The sequence below is a fragment of the Empidonax traillii genome, unplaced genomic scaffold (genome assembly GCF_003031625.1).
Source record: "Empidonax traillii isolate 1590-97213 ecotype Southwest subspecies unplaced genomic scaffold, ASM303162v1 scaffold310:size1162954, whole genome shotgun sequence".
NCBI lineage: Eukaryota > Metazoa > Chordata > Aves > Passeriformes > Tyrannidae > Empidonax > Empidonax traillii.
In genome coordinates this window covers 207,211-227,652 of record NW_020955503.1, presented here as the reverse complement: position 1 = coordinate 227,652, position 20,442 = coordinate 207,211, and the positions used below count along the sequence as shown (strand labels likewise).

Sequence of the window (20,442 nt, the reverse complement as noted above, 5' to 3'; positions counted from 1 at the left end):
GACTTGTGGGAATTCTGTACCAAGCAATGCAGAAGGATTTTTGACAAATTCCAACAGCTTTGTCAGGTTGGAAAATGAAAGAAATGTCTTTGAAGCTGAAGAAGTCAAATCTTAAATGACATCAAACATTCACTCATTCATTGCTATAATAATTCTGACTCCTGATTGTTATCCGAGGCTTCATTTTGTCACACACTACGTGAACTGAGTAAAGAGTTTTTTCTCTACAGAGTCTGCAGTTTTAAAGGTTAGAAACAGACTGACAGACCTGGACATGACTGTTTCCAAAGCTGATAATTTTCCTTAAGTGCCATCCTTTAACTTAGAGATGTTGTGCTCTTAATCCTCATCAAATTCTTCAGTGTACAGCATGGTTTAACCTACTGCATCTCCGAAGGAATAATTTTCCATGTTATCATTAACCAACTGTTATTGCTATTTGAGCTTAATAGAGGTTCATCTGAGAAAGAGTGGCTTTTAATGAAGGTTGCACTCCTCATCAACACCAGCAGTCCTCAATTTTACATTTCTTACCACTAAGAAACGATTAGAAACTCACCCTTTAGCAAGATTCAGAAGAGGGAGAAAGGACAATCATGGTTTTGCAATAACCTTTTTCTTAGGGACCAACTCCCCAAAGCCACTGAAACTCCACTGATGTTTTTAATGAAAAAAAGGGATTGGTTCCTGTATTAATTCATGACCAAAGTATGATTTCCCCTTCCCCTCTGGTCTCCTGAGAACAACATATCAGCAAAATAACATCTCGTCGCACATGCGCAGCAGCAGAAGCATCTGTGAATTCTCACTGAAGAACTGAATTTGTGGTAGTGCCTCATAGCAACACATAAACCAGAACAAAAACAGCTTTTAAAAGAAAATCCAATTCATAACAAACCCTACTCCAGCTTGTTATCTGAGATGGACACGAGCGTTCGAGGGAGGGCAGGGAATGGAACATCCTGATTTGTACAATGGCTCCTCTCATCGTGGCCGAGGGGTAAATTCCAAGTGTCACATCCTAGGGCAGTCTACAGGTCCTGTTTTACAGGTGAGCAAACACAGCTAATTCAAACAGCACCTCCTGGCACAGGCAAGCCACACACTTTTAAATTAGCTCCTGTATTTTTGGAAGACCTTTCTACAGCAGTTTAATAAGCCTGTTTAATAATGAGACTCAAACAAACAAGAGACGCTGGATCTCCTCCAGCTTCTCCTGGCCTTGAAAAGCCTCCCTTCTCCCACAGTTTCACTGGTGTTATGAATGGTTGTGAGAGCAATCTGGGAGGCTGGAAGTCTTCCTCAAGTTCTGCTGGAAAACAGTCCTGAGCACCCACCACTGGAGCTGAGATCAGAGAGTCATTCCCATATTACCCACGGTAACCCACCCCACGTAAAGCACTTACTGATCTCACAATTACATCTGGCAACTCTGCTGAGCCTCTCTACAGCACTGCTCTTGTGTTTGGGATGTCAGACAGAATAACTGCATAGCCAGGGGCACACATAAAAACCATTTTTCAAGTTAACTGCTTGGCACTTCAGATAAACAAAGAGAGATTTGGGCTTCCTTTCCAGTAAAGCTCTCTTATTGCCAATTATATCAGAGTTTCCTGGCCTCTGGCAGCACTCAGCTAAACAGCTCCAGAAAGCAAGTACCCCTGAACCAGGATTTGGATGACACGGTTGGGATGGTTATTTAAACAGTGTTTACATAAACTGAGAGATGAAGGGAGTGAGAAGTGAAGTTCCAAACACCGACTGCCCCTTTACCCTGAGCAAGGCATACTCAAGGAACTGGAATAATGTCACATTAGGAGGACTTTGCCAGTTAATTAACTGATCTAACCAATGTATTTGTATTGCTGCAGGTGTACGAGTCTAGTTTTCATCACTGTAGGGAATCAAAGGCATTCCACACTGATATGGGATTTTGCAGATGGAATTGTGTTCACTTCCCCCAAAACAGTATGTGCATGGTACAGGCAGATCTTTGAGCTGCAGCCCACAGACAGAACTGCAAATGCAAGTGGAATACAGAAATTAATACAAGACACGGTTCCTTCCAGCTTACTGGAGGGACTGCTGTTCTTTGAAAAAAATCAGGATTTACTGATAATAGGTAGTTATTCTGAAAAAGGAGGTATTTTGATGGTTTTCTTTGACATAAACAGGAAATGAACAGATAAATGCTCTACTCCAGGACTGTGTGACCAGGCTACAGGTAATGTTGCTAACTGACAAACTGTGCCTGTTCTGCTCTAGAATGCGTGTACATATGCAGACATATAAATAAAATGTATTTTATACAATTCCTCTGGAGTTCTTCTGGTTCTCCAGTACAAACAAACAGGGGGGTTCTATTGTTTGTTTTTGTTTTGTTTTTAAGTTTAGTCAGTGAAAGCAGTGACTCAGATCACACTGTGGAAACAAATAAGTTCACCGACTGTGTTATTTTTAGTCATCTCTCCAAATCTGCAACGCTGGTTAAATATTTGGTCTCACAACACAGCAGACAAAAGTTGTGAACAGCACTAACCCCCATCCTACTGATCTGAGCTGCAATAAAAGACAGCCAGGAGCCGGCCTTCCCATTACTTCTAAATAAAAACTGCATGCTATCTTTGCTACTCTGGCACTAACGAAAAAATAATCCTATTGTTTGGAGCAGCACTTGGTCCCCAAGGAAAGGATTCCTTTTCATCTAAACAGTTCTTTGTTTTGAATCTCTGCTAGGCAGGGAGACCAAATACAGGCCTTGGTTTCTCCCCCCCTTCCCAGGAGCTCTTTCACCATCTCTGTGCACGATCCTGGCCCAGCCCTCCGAAAAGCACTCAAGGATTCCTCCCAAACGTGGCTCACCATGGGAACATTTGGCTGCTGGGGATGGTGCTGGGGAGCTTAAATATGACAAAAAGCCACTCCCCAGGGACCATCAGGGGCCTGATGTGGAAGGAGAAGTTGGGGAATTATTATTTCCCTCCACTCGGGGAAGCATTTCTGCCCCAAACCGTCCCTGTCCCTACAAAGTTTTCAGGAACATAATGCAACAAACTGAATCCCAGTACTCACAGCAAACCATCACTGAAATGCAGCTCAAAACATCACTGAGAGTGGTTTTCAAATACCTACAGAAATGGACATTACCAGCAGAATAAACAGGTAGGGCACCAAAATATAGAGAACTGTGTTCTCTTCTTCCTTCCACCATTCACTATCAAACCCAGTCTCTAGTTTGTGCACATACCTGAGCTGTTCTCTCCCTTCAACTGTGCTGAAATCATCCCTGCGGATGGCAGTTCTTGGAGCAACATTATCTACAAAGGAAAAGCCCTTTAAGACTGTAGATCTATTCATGCTTGGTTAACACATCACTTAAGAAAGAAAAAGATCTTGGTCCTGCAGCTTTGCAATAAATGGTTAATTAATGAAGCAATGCTGGTGGCAAGTGGCAGAATTTAGTCTCTGATTTTTTGATATTTCCAAATGATGTCATACAAACCACGCTCTAACTGTGCTGATGTGGAATTGTCTCAAAAGGATTGTTGGTCTACAGAGAGGAATAAAACTGGAATATACTCTCTCTGCTTCAAAGTGCTATGAGTAAGTGACACTTCTCCAAGTGGCTGTGAGAAAAGAGCTGTAGAAAAACAATTTAAGACTCCCTCAGTTTGCCTGATACAAATTGTAAGGCCTTGTAGTGAGCCTCTGTTACTCCCAGAAATGCCTGTAGTGCACAGCAGTCCAGGTTCCAGGAACACCAAGCCCCTCCTTGAAGGAGCAGCTCAGTGACACTGGAGGATGGCACTGTCACATAGCAGGGCATTCTAGAGTTTAAACACAAAAAAGATTAAAAAAAAAAACCCAAAACATACATGTAATTCACTTGATACCTGCTAGAGTTGGTTCAACTCCTCTAGATGTCTTGCCTGAGTTGGTTATGGGAAGCCAACCTGCTTTTCATGGAAGAAGGTCTTTCCTGGAAGAACAATCTTTTGCTGATGATGTAAGTGATAGAATGACTCAGGTCTGCCAGTCGTCCTCGTGAGCAGAGCTGAAAAATCTCACGTCACTCCGTAACTTTTCTCCTAGATTAGATTCCCCTCTCCACCTCTCTTCCCACTCAGAAAAAGGAAAATGTTCTGCCAGCCTCTCCAGCAGCTCTGACCTGGGATATCAGCAGGAGGTCAGTACAAATAAACAGTCTAGACTCTCCCAACTCTCTTGTGAGCTCAAGTTTTCTCCTCCAGCCCTCCCTGCTCCATAACTCCCTTAACCTTTCCAGCCCCCAGTCATTCCTTTGTCTACCTGGGGGCCGCTGTCTCCTACATTTACCAGCTCACATTTTTCAGTAGACATGTAGCAGGCAAACTATCAGGTGCCTCTTGACAACCACTGATCACCAGGCTGTCAGCCCTTATCAAGTCAGGATTTGAAGGCAGGCTGTGCCCCCTAGGCAGGCCCAGCTTGGAACAAGGGTCTTGTTGCTATGATTAAGCCCTCTACTACATTTCAGGAAATCCTCAAGGAAGAGAGGCCTAAAAACTTGGCCTTAGAAGGAGAAACATTAAATAAAATGTCATCAGCCCTAAACAGAAGGAGGAGTGAGCTGGGAATGATGACACTGGGATGCAAGGGAGAAACAAGGCACCTGACTAGGATTTGGTTTCAGCAGGGAGCCAGACGCTGCCAACGCCTTGGGACGATCCTTTCCCTGAAATCTCTGCCATTTCCCAATGTCCCAAGCACCTCACATGTAAAAGCTTAGCCCTTCCCTCACATCATGCTCTATACACAAACAGCCTTTGTGAACAGAGGAGGAGCCTCTGCCTGGCAGAAGCCGAAATCACCCGTCGCAGATGTTGAAATCATTCCCGGCGCCGAGTGCCACGGCACACACACACAGGATCTCCATTCCATGTTGCAAAGAGGTTTAAGGGATTTGAGGCTGAGGAAGTACATTGTACTAGTGTATTGTACTCCAAATTGCAGAAGAGGATGCCTTGAGGAGAGATAATTTTAGGTAACCCAGGATACAATATCTAGCCAGTTTATAAAATGTTCCGTTTCGGGGGCCTGTTGAAAAGCAAGTGTTAATTAATCAAAATATCATGTCTGACAGCTTTTTAGAAAACCCCTTGTCCTGGTTTCGGCATCCCAGCATTTAAATATATCATTATGTGCTTTTTAAAAAGCCTGATTGGAAAAATTACATCATTTTGGACTTTCTCAACACTTGGTGCGTCAGCTCTCAGTGTCTAAGAGCCCCAAAAATAGATGTTTGGACCACCTCAATACAATTCATGTCTGCAGTTTTTCCACAACACACTTAACTCTATTATTCCAATAAAGTGCAAGTGGATCTTTTCTTGGGAACTGAGGTTATGCAATTCTCAGTATGGGAGGTTCAAAAAAAAAAAAAACCAAAACCCAGTATAAAGCCAAATATGAGCGGCAAACACTTGCAGAGCACAGAGCCTGTTCATATTTATTTATATGCTGTGTTTCCACTTCATTCTCACTTAACAGCCATTAGCTCCTCTTGCCTCTTTTGATCTACCAGACTCTTTCTCTCCCGTGCCTTAGTACAACAAGCACATGGCCAAGCAGTCAAATATCAACGTGCCAACTGATCAATAATGCAAATGTAATTGCAGGCTGATCAAAACTTCCATATAAATAGATCCCTGTGCTGCTGGGAAATAGTGTTCCAAATTAAAATTATAAACCCCTAGAGTGCTGATGAGGTTTTCCTCAAAACCCACTGAATTCTGGAGTTTGATAGAAAACCAAAATATTTGCAGTTTCAGGTCAAAAATACAACACTAAAAAATACACACACTCATCTCTACACATATCTAAACCTTATTTGGGAGTGAATTTCATTATCTGTACTTCCAGCCATCAGCAGTTTAATGAGAAAGTTCCTGAAAGCAAGAATCCACTTTGACATCACCATTTCCATTTGTTTTCTGTTCTGTTTTCAACAGAACTGGTGAGACATTTCACTTGTAAGCATGATTCAGAATGCCAAATTCAGTGGGAAAAAAAAAAAAAATCTCCATAGTTACACACCTCTTTCTTGTAATGAAGTGCCAGTTCTTCAGGGCTCTGCTTCCAAATTATAAGTGCTGTAACACAGTAAAAATGCCTTGCCTCAATCATGATAGTCCTGTTTACAGTTTTTAGCCAACACCTAAAACATAGACCATTTTCCTCTCTACAAATAACTGAAAAACCCCAAGGAAATAATCTAAAAATCCGGTGTGTGATGTAAAAAGAAAATTTTGTGGAGGTAACCCCAGTCTATAACACCAAAAGGAAGGATTCAGCATGAATTTGTCAAAACCAGAGAAATTCCAAAGGGTATATATTGGAAAACAGGAGATATATGGACCATACAAATATACAAAAATAAAATCTATTAATGTGATCTCTTAGTGCAAAATGTAACACTCACGTTTAACTCTTATGCTTGCAATGTACAGAAATTAAGAACAAGGTATTAATTCACAATTAGTTACATTATATATATTCTTTAATTTACCACAAGCACACCAATTTTATGTAAGAAATCCCTACCTTTCTTTAGAAGACATCAGGAGACATCTGTACAGACAATATTATTAGGCTGGGGTTAGAGGTCAGCCCACAAGTGATTTTTCTTTGTTATTTAATTCTCATTTCTAGAAATAAGAAATTACCTTGTGACTGTCTCTCACTCTGATTTCTGCTGTTACACTCTACAGTCATAATCACATCTCAGTGTTTGCTTTGTAAACTACGAGGACACGTAGGTTGAACCTGGACTTCTCCCACTGACTCAGGGACTGAAAAGTCCTATAAGAACATAAATTCACTTGACACGGGCGAGTTCAACAGCTCATTCCTTCCGGGCCCTGTGATAATTTCGGCATCAGTCTGAAGCACCAGCAGCACCACGTCCAGCGCTCTCCTCCACGCCTCTGTCTTGGCTCCGACGTTATCACAAACCTTTAAACCCTCGCCGTGGTCAGCAAAGGGACTGGAGCCACCCCCGAGCACGTCGCCTCTTCGAAACAACTCCAAGATATATGCTGAGGGAGAGCCACACTCCGCTGCTTTCCTGAGGTGACGATCCACTAACGCGCACGCTTCCAACTCCGACGGAGCCTTTGCCGTGTTACACATGACCACGGTGAGGTACCGCTTCCAGCCACTTGCTAGGGCTTGGAGCACGAGGGATTTATACTCTGCCACGGGTGCTGCCAGCCAAGGACCGGGAAACTCTTTCCCAGCCTTTGCTGGTCGCACAGGCTGCTCCGCGAGCACCTGGATGTGGCTGAGGCACAGGAGCTCCACCGCACCACCCCCGGGAAAAACCTTCCCATCTTTTAAAGCGTGGTAGAGCCGATACACCCAAGTCCAGAACTGGTCCTCCAGGAGCTGCAGCTTGGCAGCCACGGCAGTGGTGAGCACGGCCGTGAGCAGGGGGAGGCCTCGCGCGCTGATCCGCACCGGCACAAGCTCCCCCAGATCCATCGCACGCCCATCGCTGGCCTCCCACATCCCGGCCTGGGCCCCGTTCCCAACACAGGAAGGGTTCAGCTGGCTCAGGTATGTCACTGGTTGGGCACCAGTGACCTCCCCAAAGGCACACAACACATCCTGAGGCACAAGATTGATTACCAGTATCCTGCTTGAGGTGCATCTGTCCAGTAAGTTTTTGCACACGCTTCCTTTGACCAAAACGAGGTTTACTTCAAAGCCCACCAGGATATCCAACATCCTGCTTAGCCACGTGTCTCCTGCTCTGCCTCCCTCTAGGTTAGGATGCTCCAGTATGGTCCTTACGTTATGTGGTCTGTTAAAACCTAAGTGACGATACTGCTCCGTTAGGTCACCGTCCACCAGCAGCATCCGGAGGGGTTTGTCTTTAAACTGTTTGATGACTGTGGCTTGTTCTGGTGACACTAACGTGACAAAGCCCTGGCAGACACGGGAGTGGCTTTCAGGCAGGCCCAGCAAAGGGCACGTCACAATCTCTGTGATATTAAGCTGGGAAGAGCCCCTGCATTCTGCTCTCTCTTGCTGATACGCAACAACGCTCTGGAGCAGTTTGACACCAGTCTCATTTCCATGGCTCAGAGCCACTGCCAGGTGCCCTAAATCACAGCATTCACATGGATCTGCCGACGGTCTCAGAAAGTGTCCCTCAAAATTACCTTGCTGACTTGAAAAGTGGCTTTTTCCTAAGGTGCTGAAGTGTCTGCTGTGGGTTAACTTCTGTTTGATCCAGCTGGATGTAATAACACCACTTGCAGGAATCACAGATGAACTTCTGTCACCTGCTGCTTTGACAAGAGAAGCTGCTGAACCAAAGTCAACCAAGGGTGAAACCAGGCCCTTGTTAAAATGACAATCATCTCCTTGATGGGAACAAGAACTTACTGGAATTACTTCTGGTGCAGAAATATGTTTCTGAAAACACAGCAAATCCTGAGGATTTAGAAGACTGTCACATCCAGCTTGGCAAGCTTTGCATTCAAAAGCCTTTGGCCTAACTCTGCTAGAACACAGATCTTTCTTTACATCATGTATTGATATTTGGAGACACTGGACTCTCTCACAGCAAGAGTTCAACCCCTCAGACATCACCGACACTATTGCTGAAACAGGGACATTCTGCTGGAGGCACTCCACCACGGCATTGCTCCACGCACCAACGAGGAACAACAGGGTACTCATCCCGGTCTTAAACTCCTTGTTCTGGGCCTGAATGGTTTCATTAAGAAGCTGTGCAGCAGCACTAGTCAAATCCAAACTTTCAAGCAGTCTAACAGCAGAACAAATCAATGTGCTTTGCTTGGTGCTTTCATCCACGATGAACTTATGAGACTTCACCGGCCCCAGAAATGCTCTGCCAGTCGATGCCAAGGATGAGAGCTGCTGGAGTCCAATGTGTCTCCTGGCATTCACATCCCTGAAAGCCATGGGCAGCGGGCAGCATCTATGGACAGAACACAAACTTACTGACCCAACCTCACAGCAAGCCAGAGCACAAATCCCAAAACCAGTAATTTAGAAGTCTAACCCTGAACACAGCTCTACTCTGTATAAAACAGTTCTTTATCCTGTGCACTTATTATGAGACATCAATGCGTACAGTTGCTGAAATAACACGTTGCTAAACACCATGGAATTGTTTCTGGCTTTCTGATTGTAAAAAGCTGTTAATTCCCACGGTTTCTTCAATTTGAAGCACTGCAGACTGTACAGAACTACCATGTCCCTCCTGACCTGTTATGTGGAATTTCAGCTATTTGCCTTACTCAGGGCAAAAGTTCATTAGAGCAGAATGGGAAAATTATGTGCAAAACACAAGTGCTCTTTACAGATTCTTCTTGCTACCAACAGTTGTACCTCCTGAAGGTTTAACTTTCAAAATCTGGAAAAACAAACTAACTTGTTTCCAGTTCTATCTAGTCCATTTAGCACACATGAATACTTTGTTAAACATGCATGAAAAGTAATGCCACTTCTTAATACCTCAAAAACCACCAAGGTTTTAAAATTTTTGATCTACTACTCAGTTTAAACACACCAAAAATAAATCTTCTTTCCTTCAAAATCTCTTCCACGCCACAGTCCTGGATTGAACTAAAACTTCCTTTTTGACTTACAGAGTATACTCACCAAGAATTTAGAACCCTGAGCCCTACACCTTTTATGCTCAGATTCAAATCACAGAATCACAGAATGGTTTGGTTTGGAAGGGGCCTTGAAGATCATCCTATTGCAAACCCCCCTCGCCATGGGCAGGGACACGTTCCACCAGTCCAGGTTGCTTTTAAGACCCATCCAACCCAGCCTTGGACACTTCGAGGGATGTGGCACTCACAGCTTCTCTGGACAACCTGTGCCAGTGCCTCACCGCCCTGGAAGCAAAGCATTTTCCCCTAATATCTAATTTTCCCCCAATCTCTAATCTAACCTAAACCTACTCTCTTCCAGCTTGAACCGATTCCCCCTTGTCCTGCCTTGTAAATAGTCTTCCCCCTCTTTCCCCCAAGTCCCCTTCAGGTACTGGAATTTACTCATTATACCATTTATTTCATCTCCCTAAAGGCCCCTTGGCGCAGCTAGTCCAAAATCCAAAAAGCCCGTGTTTCCATCCCACTCAGCGAAAGTCCATCTGCACACTATCTCCTAATCTTCACGGGGAGAGGAAGCGCTTCCCCGCATCGCCAGGGGATGGAGCGGACGCAGCGGGCGCCCCGGAACTGCCTCGGCGGCGGCCCGGCCGCTTCCTGCGCTGCGGAGGGCCGGCCCGGTGGCTGGGCGGAGGGTGCGGGTGTCTCACCGGCGTGGGCGCGCTTCCCGCCGCTCCCGGCGCTTCCGTGGACACGCGAGTTGCCTGGACACGGCGGCCGCTGCCCCGCGCGCGCGGGTCCCGCGGCGCTCTCAGCTGTCAATCACGGGCACGGCGCGGCGCTATTGGTCGGTGCTCGGCCAGGGGGGCGGGTCCCGCGGGGCGTCCGGCTCGCCCATTGGCCGGCCGGCCGGCGCGTGTCTGTTGCGCTGTGTCCCGCCCGGTCCCGTGCCGGATGGTTCCCGCCTGGATGGTGAGCGCGTCCTTCCCTTCCTTCCCTTCCCTTCCTTCCCCCGCGGGCTCCCCTTCCCACCGCCGCTTTCCCCAAACCCCTCCGCCCCTCCCCGCCAACCTGCAAACCCCTCTCAGCTTCCACTCCCGCCCAGGCCGCCGCTACCGCCTGGTTACCTCCGTTCCACCCCCCCACCCGCGCCCCAGCTCTGTCACTATGGAAAACGCTCCCGACAAAACACCGGGATTCGCAAAATGCGGTACCTGCGCTCGGCAAGCTGAGGGGAGCACAACCAAGCCTGATTGGTCTCGGCACGGCTCGCTGGGCTCCTCCGCTTCGTGCTGTCGCGGTGGCGGGTCGGGATGGCACCAGCCAGGCCCGGAGCGGGAACCTGGAAAGGGATTTGCACAGCTCAGACTTGGAATAAAGGGAACGATGATAAATCCCTGTGATTAGGAAAAAGGTCTCCCGTGGGGTTTTGCCAGAGCGGCGTTTAAAGGGTAAAAATCTGATGCTTGTGTCGATAGCAGGGAGAAGCCAGACGAACTGCTTTGTAATCTAACCTGGGGGGGGAACACATCGTGTTAAAAAAAAAAAAAATTAAATTTCACGTTTAACTACAAGAAAATGGAATCTTCTGTGTGACACATAGGGAATTTAAGGCAGAGATCCCAGCCAGAAAAATGGTACCAATTCAGCTGAGATAAGAAAGTGGTCAGCAGTAGCTAGAAAACAAATTCCTTGCTTGGTGTTTATTTATTTTTATGAAGCCCAACCAGTTGAAGCCAGGGATGGGAGGAACTGCCTTTCCTTCCACCAGTCTCTGCAGATTCAAGACTGAAGGACCAAAATCTGTCTGCTGGTAGTTTAAAAACGAAACTAGACTCGAGAAAAACATCTCTCTACCTCCGTAAAGTGGGAGGGACCCGCAGACCTTATACTGTACAGTTCACACCAGAGGCATGAAAGGTCTCGGAATTATCCTGGATAATGATGTACCAGCTCAGCACAAGCAGATTAGTGCTCAGTAAGGGACAGATTTCGTGTTGATCTCACAGCTCCCTTTACACTTGGCTCCCTCAGAACAGGTGCTCATCTCAGAGCTGGCTTGGGGAAGTGGCTGAATTTGTGTGCCATTCACAGTCAAGACCCTCTACAACCACGTTTTTTTAGCTGTGAGGATGATGGACTCACATTTTCCAGGTGAAACCGCTCCTGACACATCCAGGCAACTGCAGGAGGTACAGAGGGTCTTAAGTCTCCTCAGTGGGGTGTTCATTTTCGGTCTGCGCGCCTGTTCTTCTGGCACGACTCCATCAGTCTTCAGAATTCCTGTTTAAAACAGAAAACATGAAACCCAAATGCACATTTTGCAGGAACAAAGTGTTTGCTTGTATTCTTTTTAGAATAACCAAAGTAATGTCTAGCACTGGCAGCAAGGAATGTCTCTCTCACTTCTGCTACTGTTGTTATTTATAATTTAATGTATTTTGAATTCTTCCTGGAATGGGCTATCTCTTATCTGCTCTCTCTCTTACTTTCTGAAGGCATCCAACTACAGAAAACCTGGCTTAGCTACAGCCCAGCGGAAGAAAAGTGGCTTGAAACCCGAACTTACCGAAGAGCAAAAGCAGGAGATCCGAGAAGCTTTTGATTTGTTTGACACCGATGGATCTGGTAGCATCGACATCAAAGAACTGAAGGTTTTCAAACTTTTTTCTTTTTTCTTTGGATGCAAATATCTTTGCTCTTAAAACTGTACTTGCTTTTTCTGTTTGTCCAGCCCTACTTTAAAATAGTTTTGGAGTATGAATAAGAGTAATGGCTTGCTGTCATGACTGAATTTGGGGTGTATTATGTGGTGTACCCTGCATGTAATGCTCCAGAGCAGACAGGCTTCTCTAATACGGGGATATTTAGGTCTGATAACTTGGAATTACCTGAGCATTACAGGAACTAAACAGTTCCTGGGGTGGTTGTTTCTGGGAAATGGGCTTTTGTTGTTCTGGGTTATCAGAATATCAAGTATTTTCTTCACCTCAGAACTAGACATGCATTTTTTTTGCGCACATTCAGGAAAGTTACAACCATATTTGCATATATGTAATCAAAAAAATACCTGGGTTTTAACTTAAAAGAGAACAAAAGAGGGATCTGAGTTTCATTTCAGTAGCAATTCAGGCAGTGCAGTGTGTGTGCACTTGCATACACACAGCGGTACAAGGGGGAGGATTAATCTCAGTTCTCTCCCTGTGTTTTTATGTGTCTGATCTTTTTCTAAGTGTGAACCTTTTAATTGTCTCCTTGACCTTGATTTCTCACATACACAGACTGTGCCTCAATTTCTGCATATGTAGCCTAGAACCATGAGTTACCTAAGCCTGTAGCTTAGCTCAGGATTTACTTGGAAGCACTTGGTTAAGGACAACGTGTTCTCTGAATGCAGATGATGCATGTTAAAATATAGTTCTTAAAAGAGACTCAATTGTTTTAGCATCAACCGTTCAATGCTGTTTTCTTTTTTCAAAATAAATTCAAAATAGTAAATATTTTACAATAGAAAGTGTTGCCCGTTAAAATAAACAAAAAGGAACTTTTTCAAGTTGTCCCGTTGCAAGAAACCGGTCAGAAAACACACGTTTCTGATGAGTTGACACTTTCCATTAGAAAAGTGATCAGCAGGAAAATTTCTGCCTAATATTAATTAACTATGGATTTCCACTAGACTGTGTAGGAAGAGCAACATCCTAAGAATATCAAGCCTACACTATTTCTGTTTGGAAAGATGAAAGAATCCGGTAAGAGATACCAAGGTGTTTTCTTTGCAGTGAATTGTTACTGCATTTTTGGACAAGGAAATGAAACAAGCTTTAGCTCAGCTGCTTACAACATAATTTTGGTGGCCTCCTAACAACTGTTTTTTGGTGCAGGTTGCAATGAGGGCTTTGGGCTTTGAGCCAAAGAAGGAAGAGATTAAGAAAATGATAGCAGACATTGACAAGGAAGGAAGCGGCACCATCGACTTTGAAGACTTTTTGGCCATGATGACACAAAAAATGGTAGGAATTCTTAGTAGAAATTCTTGTGTCAGCACAAGCAGCTCGAAGTCAGGAGTTTTCTAATTAACACGTGGTTTTACTCCTGTTTTTAGAGCGAAAAGGATTCACAGGAAGAAATCTTGAAAGCTTTCAGATTATTTGATGATGATGGGACAGGAAAAATTTCATTCAAAAACTTGAAAAGGGTTGCCAAAGAGCTGGGAGAAAATCTAACAGATGAAGAACTTCAGGTAAATTCTGATTTACCAGAGCTTTCCTAACAGGCAGAGGCCAATCCCGTAACTCCTAAGGACTGGGTGGGAATTCATCCCTGTACGAAAAGGGTTGAGAGGTCAGAAATATGAAGGGCCAGTCAAGCATAGTTATGATTCCACATGAAATGCTTCTGATTGATTGTTGTTTTAATGAGTGGAATATCTTGTGTTTAGACTCCAGTGCCTGATCAAGTGTCCGATGTGTTTTGTAGGAAATGATCGACGAAGCTGATCGAGATGGAGATGGGGAAGTAAGTGAGCAGGAATTCCTGAGAATCATGAAGAAAACTAGCTTATATTAATATTTGTTGCCTTGCTATGCAGCTTATCCAAAAGATAACCTGGGAAAGACTTAAAAACTGGGCTTGTGTCTCCTGCATATTTTCTGTCATATAAAGTCAGGAAGGACAGATTTTTTTTTTTTTTTTGTTCATTCTTCTTTTTTCAATAAAGTTAACTGGGGAAGACGGACTGAACCTGCAAGGCAGGGCCCCTTTCTCCCCCCCATAACAACTTCCCCGATTGCCATTTTGGATAAAAAACGCTGTGTTTTACTGTTTCACTAAAAGACTTGTCACTTAAGATGCAAAGATTCCCACTGCTGCTGGGAAAGGCCAGTTGGACTTTCCTAAGGCTACAGATTGAAGGGATGGTGGGTTTTTTTATTCCTTTTAAGGCTTTTAGGTTATCTTTTGGTATTTGTCTCCTTTTGTTTATTTCCATGAAAGACTCTAAAATGAACTGCAAATCTGTCTGTATTTCTGTATGAAATACTGTTTTCTCATAGCAAGTTAGTTTTGGACTTAATGGGAAGCAAATGTAGCTAACCAGCCTTGGTTCTTCATTTGGAGCTGTGTGCCATCCACAGATCTTCTTCTGTTCTCCTGTTTACCTGATCACCCAAAACCTGAATGAAACTTGAATGTAACGTGCTTGGCTCACCAAAGTTTATCGTAAAACCAGGCAACATCTTGTGCCATTGTTCCTACTCCCCAGACATTAGAGCTGCTGTTACTTCAGAATTTTAGGTTTACCTAAAAAGTTCAGTTCTGTGGTGCACCAGAGTGAATTTTGTCCTTGGCTGTTAACTGTCAAGTTGAAGGGAGGACTCGCATCTGAGGTGAAGAAATAACTCACTATGGATATCTGTGGAACACTGAATGTATTTAGATCCATGCAGTCCAAATTCATATCACACATCACAGGTTTGGGTTTGTTGTTTTTTTGGGTTTTTGTTTGTTTTTTTTTTTTAAGGAGCACCTTCCTTTTCTTAAGTATTTCTTGCACATACTGTCAATCTAGGACTTACTGGAGAGCCACATTTCCTTCTGTGTTATGGGGACAGAGGGGTGACACAACCTGACATCCAATTATGTGGCTCTGCAGCAGGGTTTATCCTTGGGTCCTGATTAGACAATCTGTTTTAAAACTTTCAAAGCCTGTAAAATTCCAGAGACCTTAGAAGTTCCCTATTAGCATAGTTGGTGGCAGTTGATGTAATCTGTAGTACTGTAAGTGTTTTAAAATGTCTTAACTTTGTATAAGTGTGAAATAAAACTGTTTTGCAAGTTAAGGACTTTGCTAATTCTGAATTTCTCAAAAAATTATTTTGAAGTGTTAAATGGTTCACCAAGTACATCTTTGCTTGCATTTATCTTTTCTGTCTAAGAGAGGAATTCTTAGGTGCAATAGTCCGTCACGTAATTCCTCTTCCACGCTGCTGATTAAAAGTTTCTAGTACTAACCACGTACCTTGAGAAAGGGAAATTTGAAGTTCTAGTTGACTGTGGGGAATCCCAGAGCCTATCAGAGTGACTGCAGTTTTTTTCGTGCTGCCACAGGAAGAGATTGACGACTGTGGTTTACCTATGATGCGTGTCCCTTCCCTCTTCCTGTTCTTATCCCATTACCTGACCTCGGAAGGGAGGAAAAAGCCACACAATCATACCTGCCTGCAACAGGGAAAAGTTATTTCTGGTTTGCCTGTTAATCTTTCGAGCCTGGAATGTCAAGCAGTGCCTGAATTAGCCCAAAGCTTGCAAGTGTTTAACAGAAAAAGCATCTCGATGTGCTTTAGTTTGCATGATAATGAGGGATATCTTGTCCCCTCTTCAGCCTGGGCAGCTCTGAGGGCCAGGGGAGGCAGATGGCTGTGAACATCATCCTTTGCATCCCTTCTTCCCTTCATGCTGACCTGGAGAGCAGGTTCTTACCTGGCATTGGCAGATTCCCCTTGCATGGCTTCAGTATGTGCATCCAGCTGAGGTCCTCCCTCTGTAACATCAGCCAAGCCCGGTTTTCAGTCTGAGTGTTCATTCGAGTCAGACACTGCACAAAAGGAAAGTGGAACTGCAGTTTGTACTTGGCAAGCACTTAAATATCAAAGCATCCTTAAGGGCAAGAGCTGCTTGGGAGATAATATTACAAATTACTTTCAATGAAATACGTGTTTAAATGAAAATGTACCGGGCTTTCAATAAAATACAAAACAGTTCAAGAAGGAAAAAAATTGCTTGCAAGTAATATTCCAAAATATGCCAATTGCATGGCAATTTTATTTCCACCGTGCAAATTTAAGTTCTTTATCATCTCTCAGGCCCACAGTACAGTCCCACAATCCTGTCAGTCCCACACTAAGGCAAATCTTCAGTTGGCTTTAGGAAAAACAGACCCAAGGAACTTCCAAGGAGTGCTGTGCTCTCACTTCATTAGGTGTGAATTTGTTTTTAGAGCAATAAGCGGGATCAACTTCTACCACTGCAGAGGAATAAGGGCTTCTTTTCACCTAATCTTGGCATTTAAAAGAGGATGGTGGAAAGCAATAGAACAAACATTTGTGTGCTTTCACATACCAAGAGTCTTACTAACAGAGCCCAAATAGTACCATAAACTGATGAGGCATTTAATATTAAAATATTTAAATTGGTCACTTAAAAGTTTTGAAGAATAACTCTCACATCCTGCAAACTGCCTGGCGAAGTCACACCACGTATTTAAAATGGAAACCTCCTCCCTGAGTTAAACAAATCAACTATTGCCACACTACAACTGCTTTTAAACACCCCTGCATGGCATAAGTGGATTTTGAGAAAGACTTGGGCACCAGAAGGTGCTCTGAGCCAGAGCTCACCACTGTCACACTTGACACGTGGAAATGTCACATATCTCCATATAAATAAGGAGTGACAGATCTGAGAGCACTGGCAGCCTCGCTAGAGGGCATCCAGTTACTAAAGTGTGAGGTGAGTGATGCTCTGATGCTTATTTCCCTCCTCTGTGGCTTTCAATGACGATAGAAAATACACTCACAAACACCATCCTGACAGGGCTTGAAATATGTGGTTGGATACAGAATTATTTTCTCTGAAAAAGAAAACAAGTCTTTTCACACTACCCATGTGCAAAATGCTTTAATTATTAGTCGGTTGTTCAAAGCTGAACCCCCAAACCACACTTTCTGAAACTCCCACTCTGTATCAATTATTAGAGAAACGCTCTCAGGAGAGCAGAGAGCTCAGCTCGCCTTTCACACAGTCCCCCTGAGTGCTCTGACCACTCTGTCGAGTTATTTCCTCCCTTTGGGAATAACTGCTATCAAATGGAACCACTTCCAGCGGGGAGACAGAGCCAGACTTGCAGGATGCTCGTGGCCGCCGCTTGGGATGTGGGAAAGCTGGAATCCTGGCCTTGCTTCGAGTCAAGAGGAACAAGGATTTGAGAATTAGACCCTTGTCCCCAAGGTGAGTGGGCTGACCTTTAGGAGACTGCTCTGGGATGTGGCATAACTCCAGTGGCTTTGTGGGGACCTAAAGCTCTTGACCTCTTTGGAGCCCTGACTGCTAATAATCGCTAAACTTGAAATTGCTCAAGGCTTTTTTTTTTTTGGTTTGGTTTGGTTTGGGTTTTTTTGTGCTTCTGTGAATTAGATTTCACACAGCAATTAAGAACAAAGCAAAGCTGTCAAACCTGAGCTGCAAAGGTGAAAATTTCTGGCCACAGACATTTATTACTGCCCTCATGTTGGATGCATGGGCACACACACACACACACACACACACACTGTGCAAATCTTGCAATCCTATCATTATTAAGGGTTTCACATACTTTTGACATGGAAAAAGTACAAGTTTGAGTTGGGAAGCTTCACTTGGAAAGAGGGGGGATTTGCTCTAACATTTGAGTCACAGACAGGATAGGCTTTGTGCACTGTAGGGTTATCATGGTGAAGAAATCTAACCCTTGTTTACTTGGAGTGAAAATCCCACTGGTCCAGCAAGGGCTGTGGGAAGTGGCATGGGAATTACTTGTACCTGGTTCAGGGTCTGCAACAAACTGCTGCAGTCTCAATGAGTTTGCCTTTGCTCTCAAGGCCACTTTATGCCCTTTGAAAGCTTCTAACTGGTTCTAGTAGAGACAAACGTTTCACTATAAAAAGAACACCCCCCCCAACATTAAATAAAGCAGTAAAAATAGGTTTCCACAGGAAGCAAATGCAACAGCTTTAACTAAACCATTTCCAGCATTATTTTGTGCCACTCTCTACCCAAAAACATAGCTTAGTGCAAAGAAACAAAACCAGAATAATTTACACATCCATGCAATTGTCTGAAATTCCTTCCTAGTGTAGTTTCTTCTCCACCTGCCCTGCTCAACATCCTCAATACAGAGAAAACATATATATGCTTTCTTGTAAATTTTTTCAGACCTCCAAAGGAGAAACACCGTGAAAACTCTAAACATCAAGGAAAAACTGACTGCAAACACTGCAGATCTGACTTAGAAAGACTAGAAGTTATTTCAGTAAAACAGCCCAACATTTTCCCAACTTTTAAAAAAGTGGTATCAGATCATCTCCGTTTTAAGTCTGTATTCCCCACGTTTCCTCTTTAAAGAGCTTATGCCATGACTGGCCAAAGGACTCCACAGAAACACTGTTTCCACACATCTTCTGAATGTTTTGTTTAAATCAGTCCATGCACTGTAGTCATTAAGAGGTTGAAGATAATTGCTGCAGAATTATGCAGCTCCTTTTGGAAAGTACATACCTTTCACAAAGATTTGGGGATTTTTTTTTCCTATATGAAAAAATCCATGTCAGCGAAGGTACAGTCCCTGCAGAGCAGACAACAGGCGAAACAGGCGCTAAAACTACAATTATTTTCTCTAAGCAGAAATTACTATAGATGAGATCAGTGTTTGGTAAACATGTCCCTTGCATGGCTCATTTTCAGCTTCCTCCTTAACATTAGGAACCAATAAAGTATTCAACAAAATGGCTGACAGGTTTAAATATTATTTCTGTTCCTGCTGCAAAATACATAAATATTTTTATGTTGAATCCTCATAAACTGGGCCACTATGTGGGTGAAGTAAATGCTTAGGATTCTTCTGCAGAAAACAAATGTATTATTGCTTACAGGATTAAAAATAGCAATATTACAAATCCAAGATAAAATAAGACTTGAAAATGCTTATGTATCACAATTAAAGGAGCTTTACCCAAAAATGAAACTCCTTTTCGAAGGGGGGTGGGAAGAAACAAGTATTTTTATTCTTCCTAGTTCCAAAACAAGATGCAATAGTTGTATTAAACAGGATATTATTTATTACGTGGGGATTTTTGCGGAGAGACTCAGAATCCTCCTGCCTATCAAATGCCATGCAATGCTCTGACTCACCGAGTCAAGGCTGAGAATGGTGCAATCCTGACCACCTCCAGCTAAGGGCACAGCATCACCTATTCCCACTGCCCTCAGCTTAGCACTTCTGCAAAAACTGGGCTTTAAACAATGAAGGCTTTAGGTCTGGGCTCCCTATTTCCTGCGGTGGATCTGTGTAGGTGGCCTTGTTACCAGAAATCCATACTCCTACACAGCAACTTCTGACTGTGTTTCTGCAGAAATGACTATGATGAAAGGAATGAAATATTTTTAAAATAAAAATCATGTGTCTGTTTCTCCAAACCAGTTGGGGTATCTCCTGCTGGCGGGATGAATTTCTTCACCTCTCGTGTGGCAGAATTAAGAGCGGGGTGGAAAACAAAAGGATTGAGGTGCTAAAAGGGCACCATGGCTTGGGCTGCCGGGCACAGGGAGAGGGGAGAGCCTGTCTGTAGCGTCCCCTGCACATCACCAGCAGCTGAGTCACTGGCCCAGCCTGCAGAGCTTCTCTGCTGCTGCGTTTCGCGGCCAGGAAAATCCCACATCCTCCCAGTGGGTGTAGGAAACGCAGCTACAGCCTCTGGATGCATCGCCACCAAAAACAAAGGGGAGGTTGTGGCGCGGGCGGCGTCTGTGGGCTCAGGGCCATGTCCCAGGACCTTGCTGACAGCATCCCAGGGCACAGGGAGCTGTGAGCAGAGCCCAGGGCCAGCACTGCCCGCCCACAGCCCCGCTGCTCTGCCAGCCTCAGCGCTCCAAGGTGTGTGCCCAGCGCTACCTCCCCACGTAGGGATCTGCCAGGGCCACCAGGAAATGGCCTCTCCCGTCCCACCTCATTCTGTCTCTGCCCTTGGGCTCTTTGGGGATGTCACACCTCACCCTCACC

At 44.2% G+C, this 20,442-nt stretch overlaps 2 protein-coding genes across 6 annotated transcripts; one reads left to right on the top strand and one right to left on the bottom strand.

The window, feature by feature from the left end:
• Positions 1-3,185: 3,185 nt before the first annotated feature.
• On the bottom strand, positions 3,186-10,420 carry BBS12 (Bardet-Biedl syndrome 12). Of its 5 annotated transcripts, XR_003572045.1 has the most exons (4): positions 10,343-10,420; positions 6,705-8,989; positions 6,076-6,131; positions 3,186-3,317 (listed from the first exon to the last, which is right to left on the bottom strand). XR_003572045.1 is itself a non-coding variant. In XM_027891135.1 (2 exons), the coding sequence occupies exon 2, from the start codon at positions 8,971-8,973 to the stop codon at positions 6,841-6,843; it is 2,133 nt and encodes a 710-aa protein (XP_027746936.1). In that variant the 5' UTR covers positions 8,974-8,989; positions 10,343-10,420; the 3' UTR covers positions 5,020-6,840. The 5 variants fall into 5 exon arrangements, 1 of the variants encoding a protein (XP_027746936.1); XR_003572043.1 differs by having other exon boundaries at positions 6,076-8,989; XR_003572044.1 differs by lacking the exon at positions 3,186-3,317 and adding an exon at positions 3,645-4,054 and having other exon boundaries at positions 6,076-8,989.
• Positions 10,421-10,500: 80 nt separating this feature from the next.
• LOC114061099 (caltractin) lies at positions 10,501-14,339 on the top strand. The gene is made up of 5 exons (XM_027891136.1): positions 10,501-10,604; positions 12,131-12,286; positions 13,514-13,642; positions 13,735-13,872; positions 14,109-14,339. The coding sequence occupies exons 1-5, from the start codon at positions 10,587-10,589 to the stop codon at positions 14,196-14,198; spliced, it is 531 nt and encodes a 176-aa protein (XP_027746937.1). The 5' UTR covers positions 10,501-10,586; the 3' UTR covers positions 14,199-14,339.
• The last annotated feature ends 6,103 nt before the right edge of the window (positions 14,340-20,442 follow it).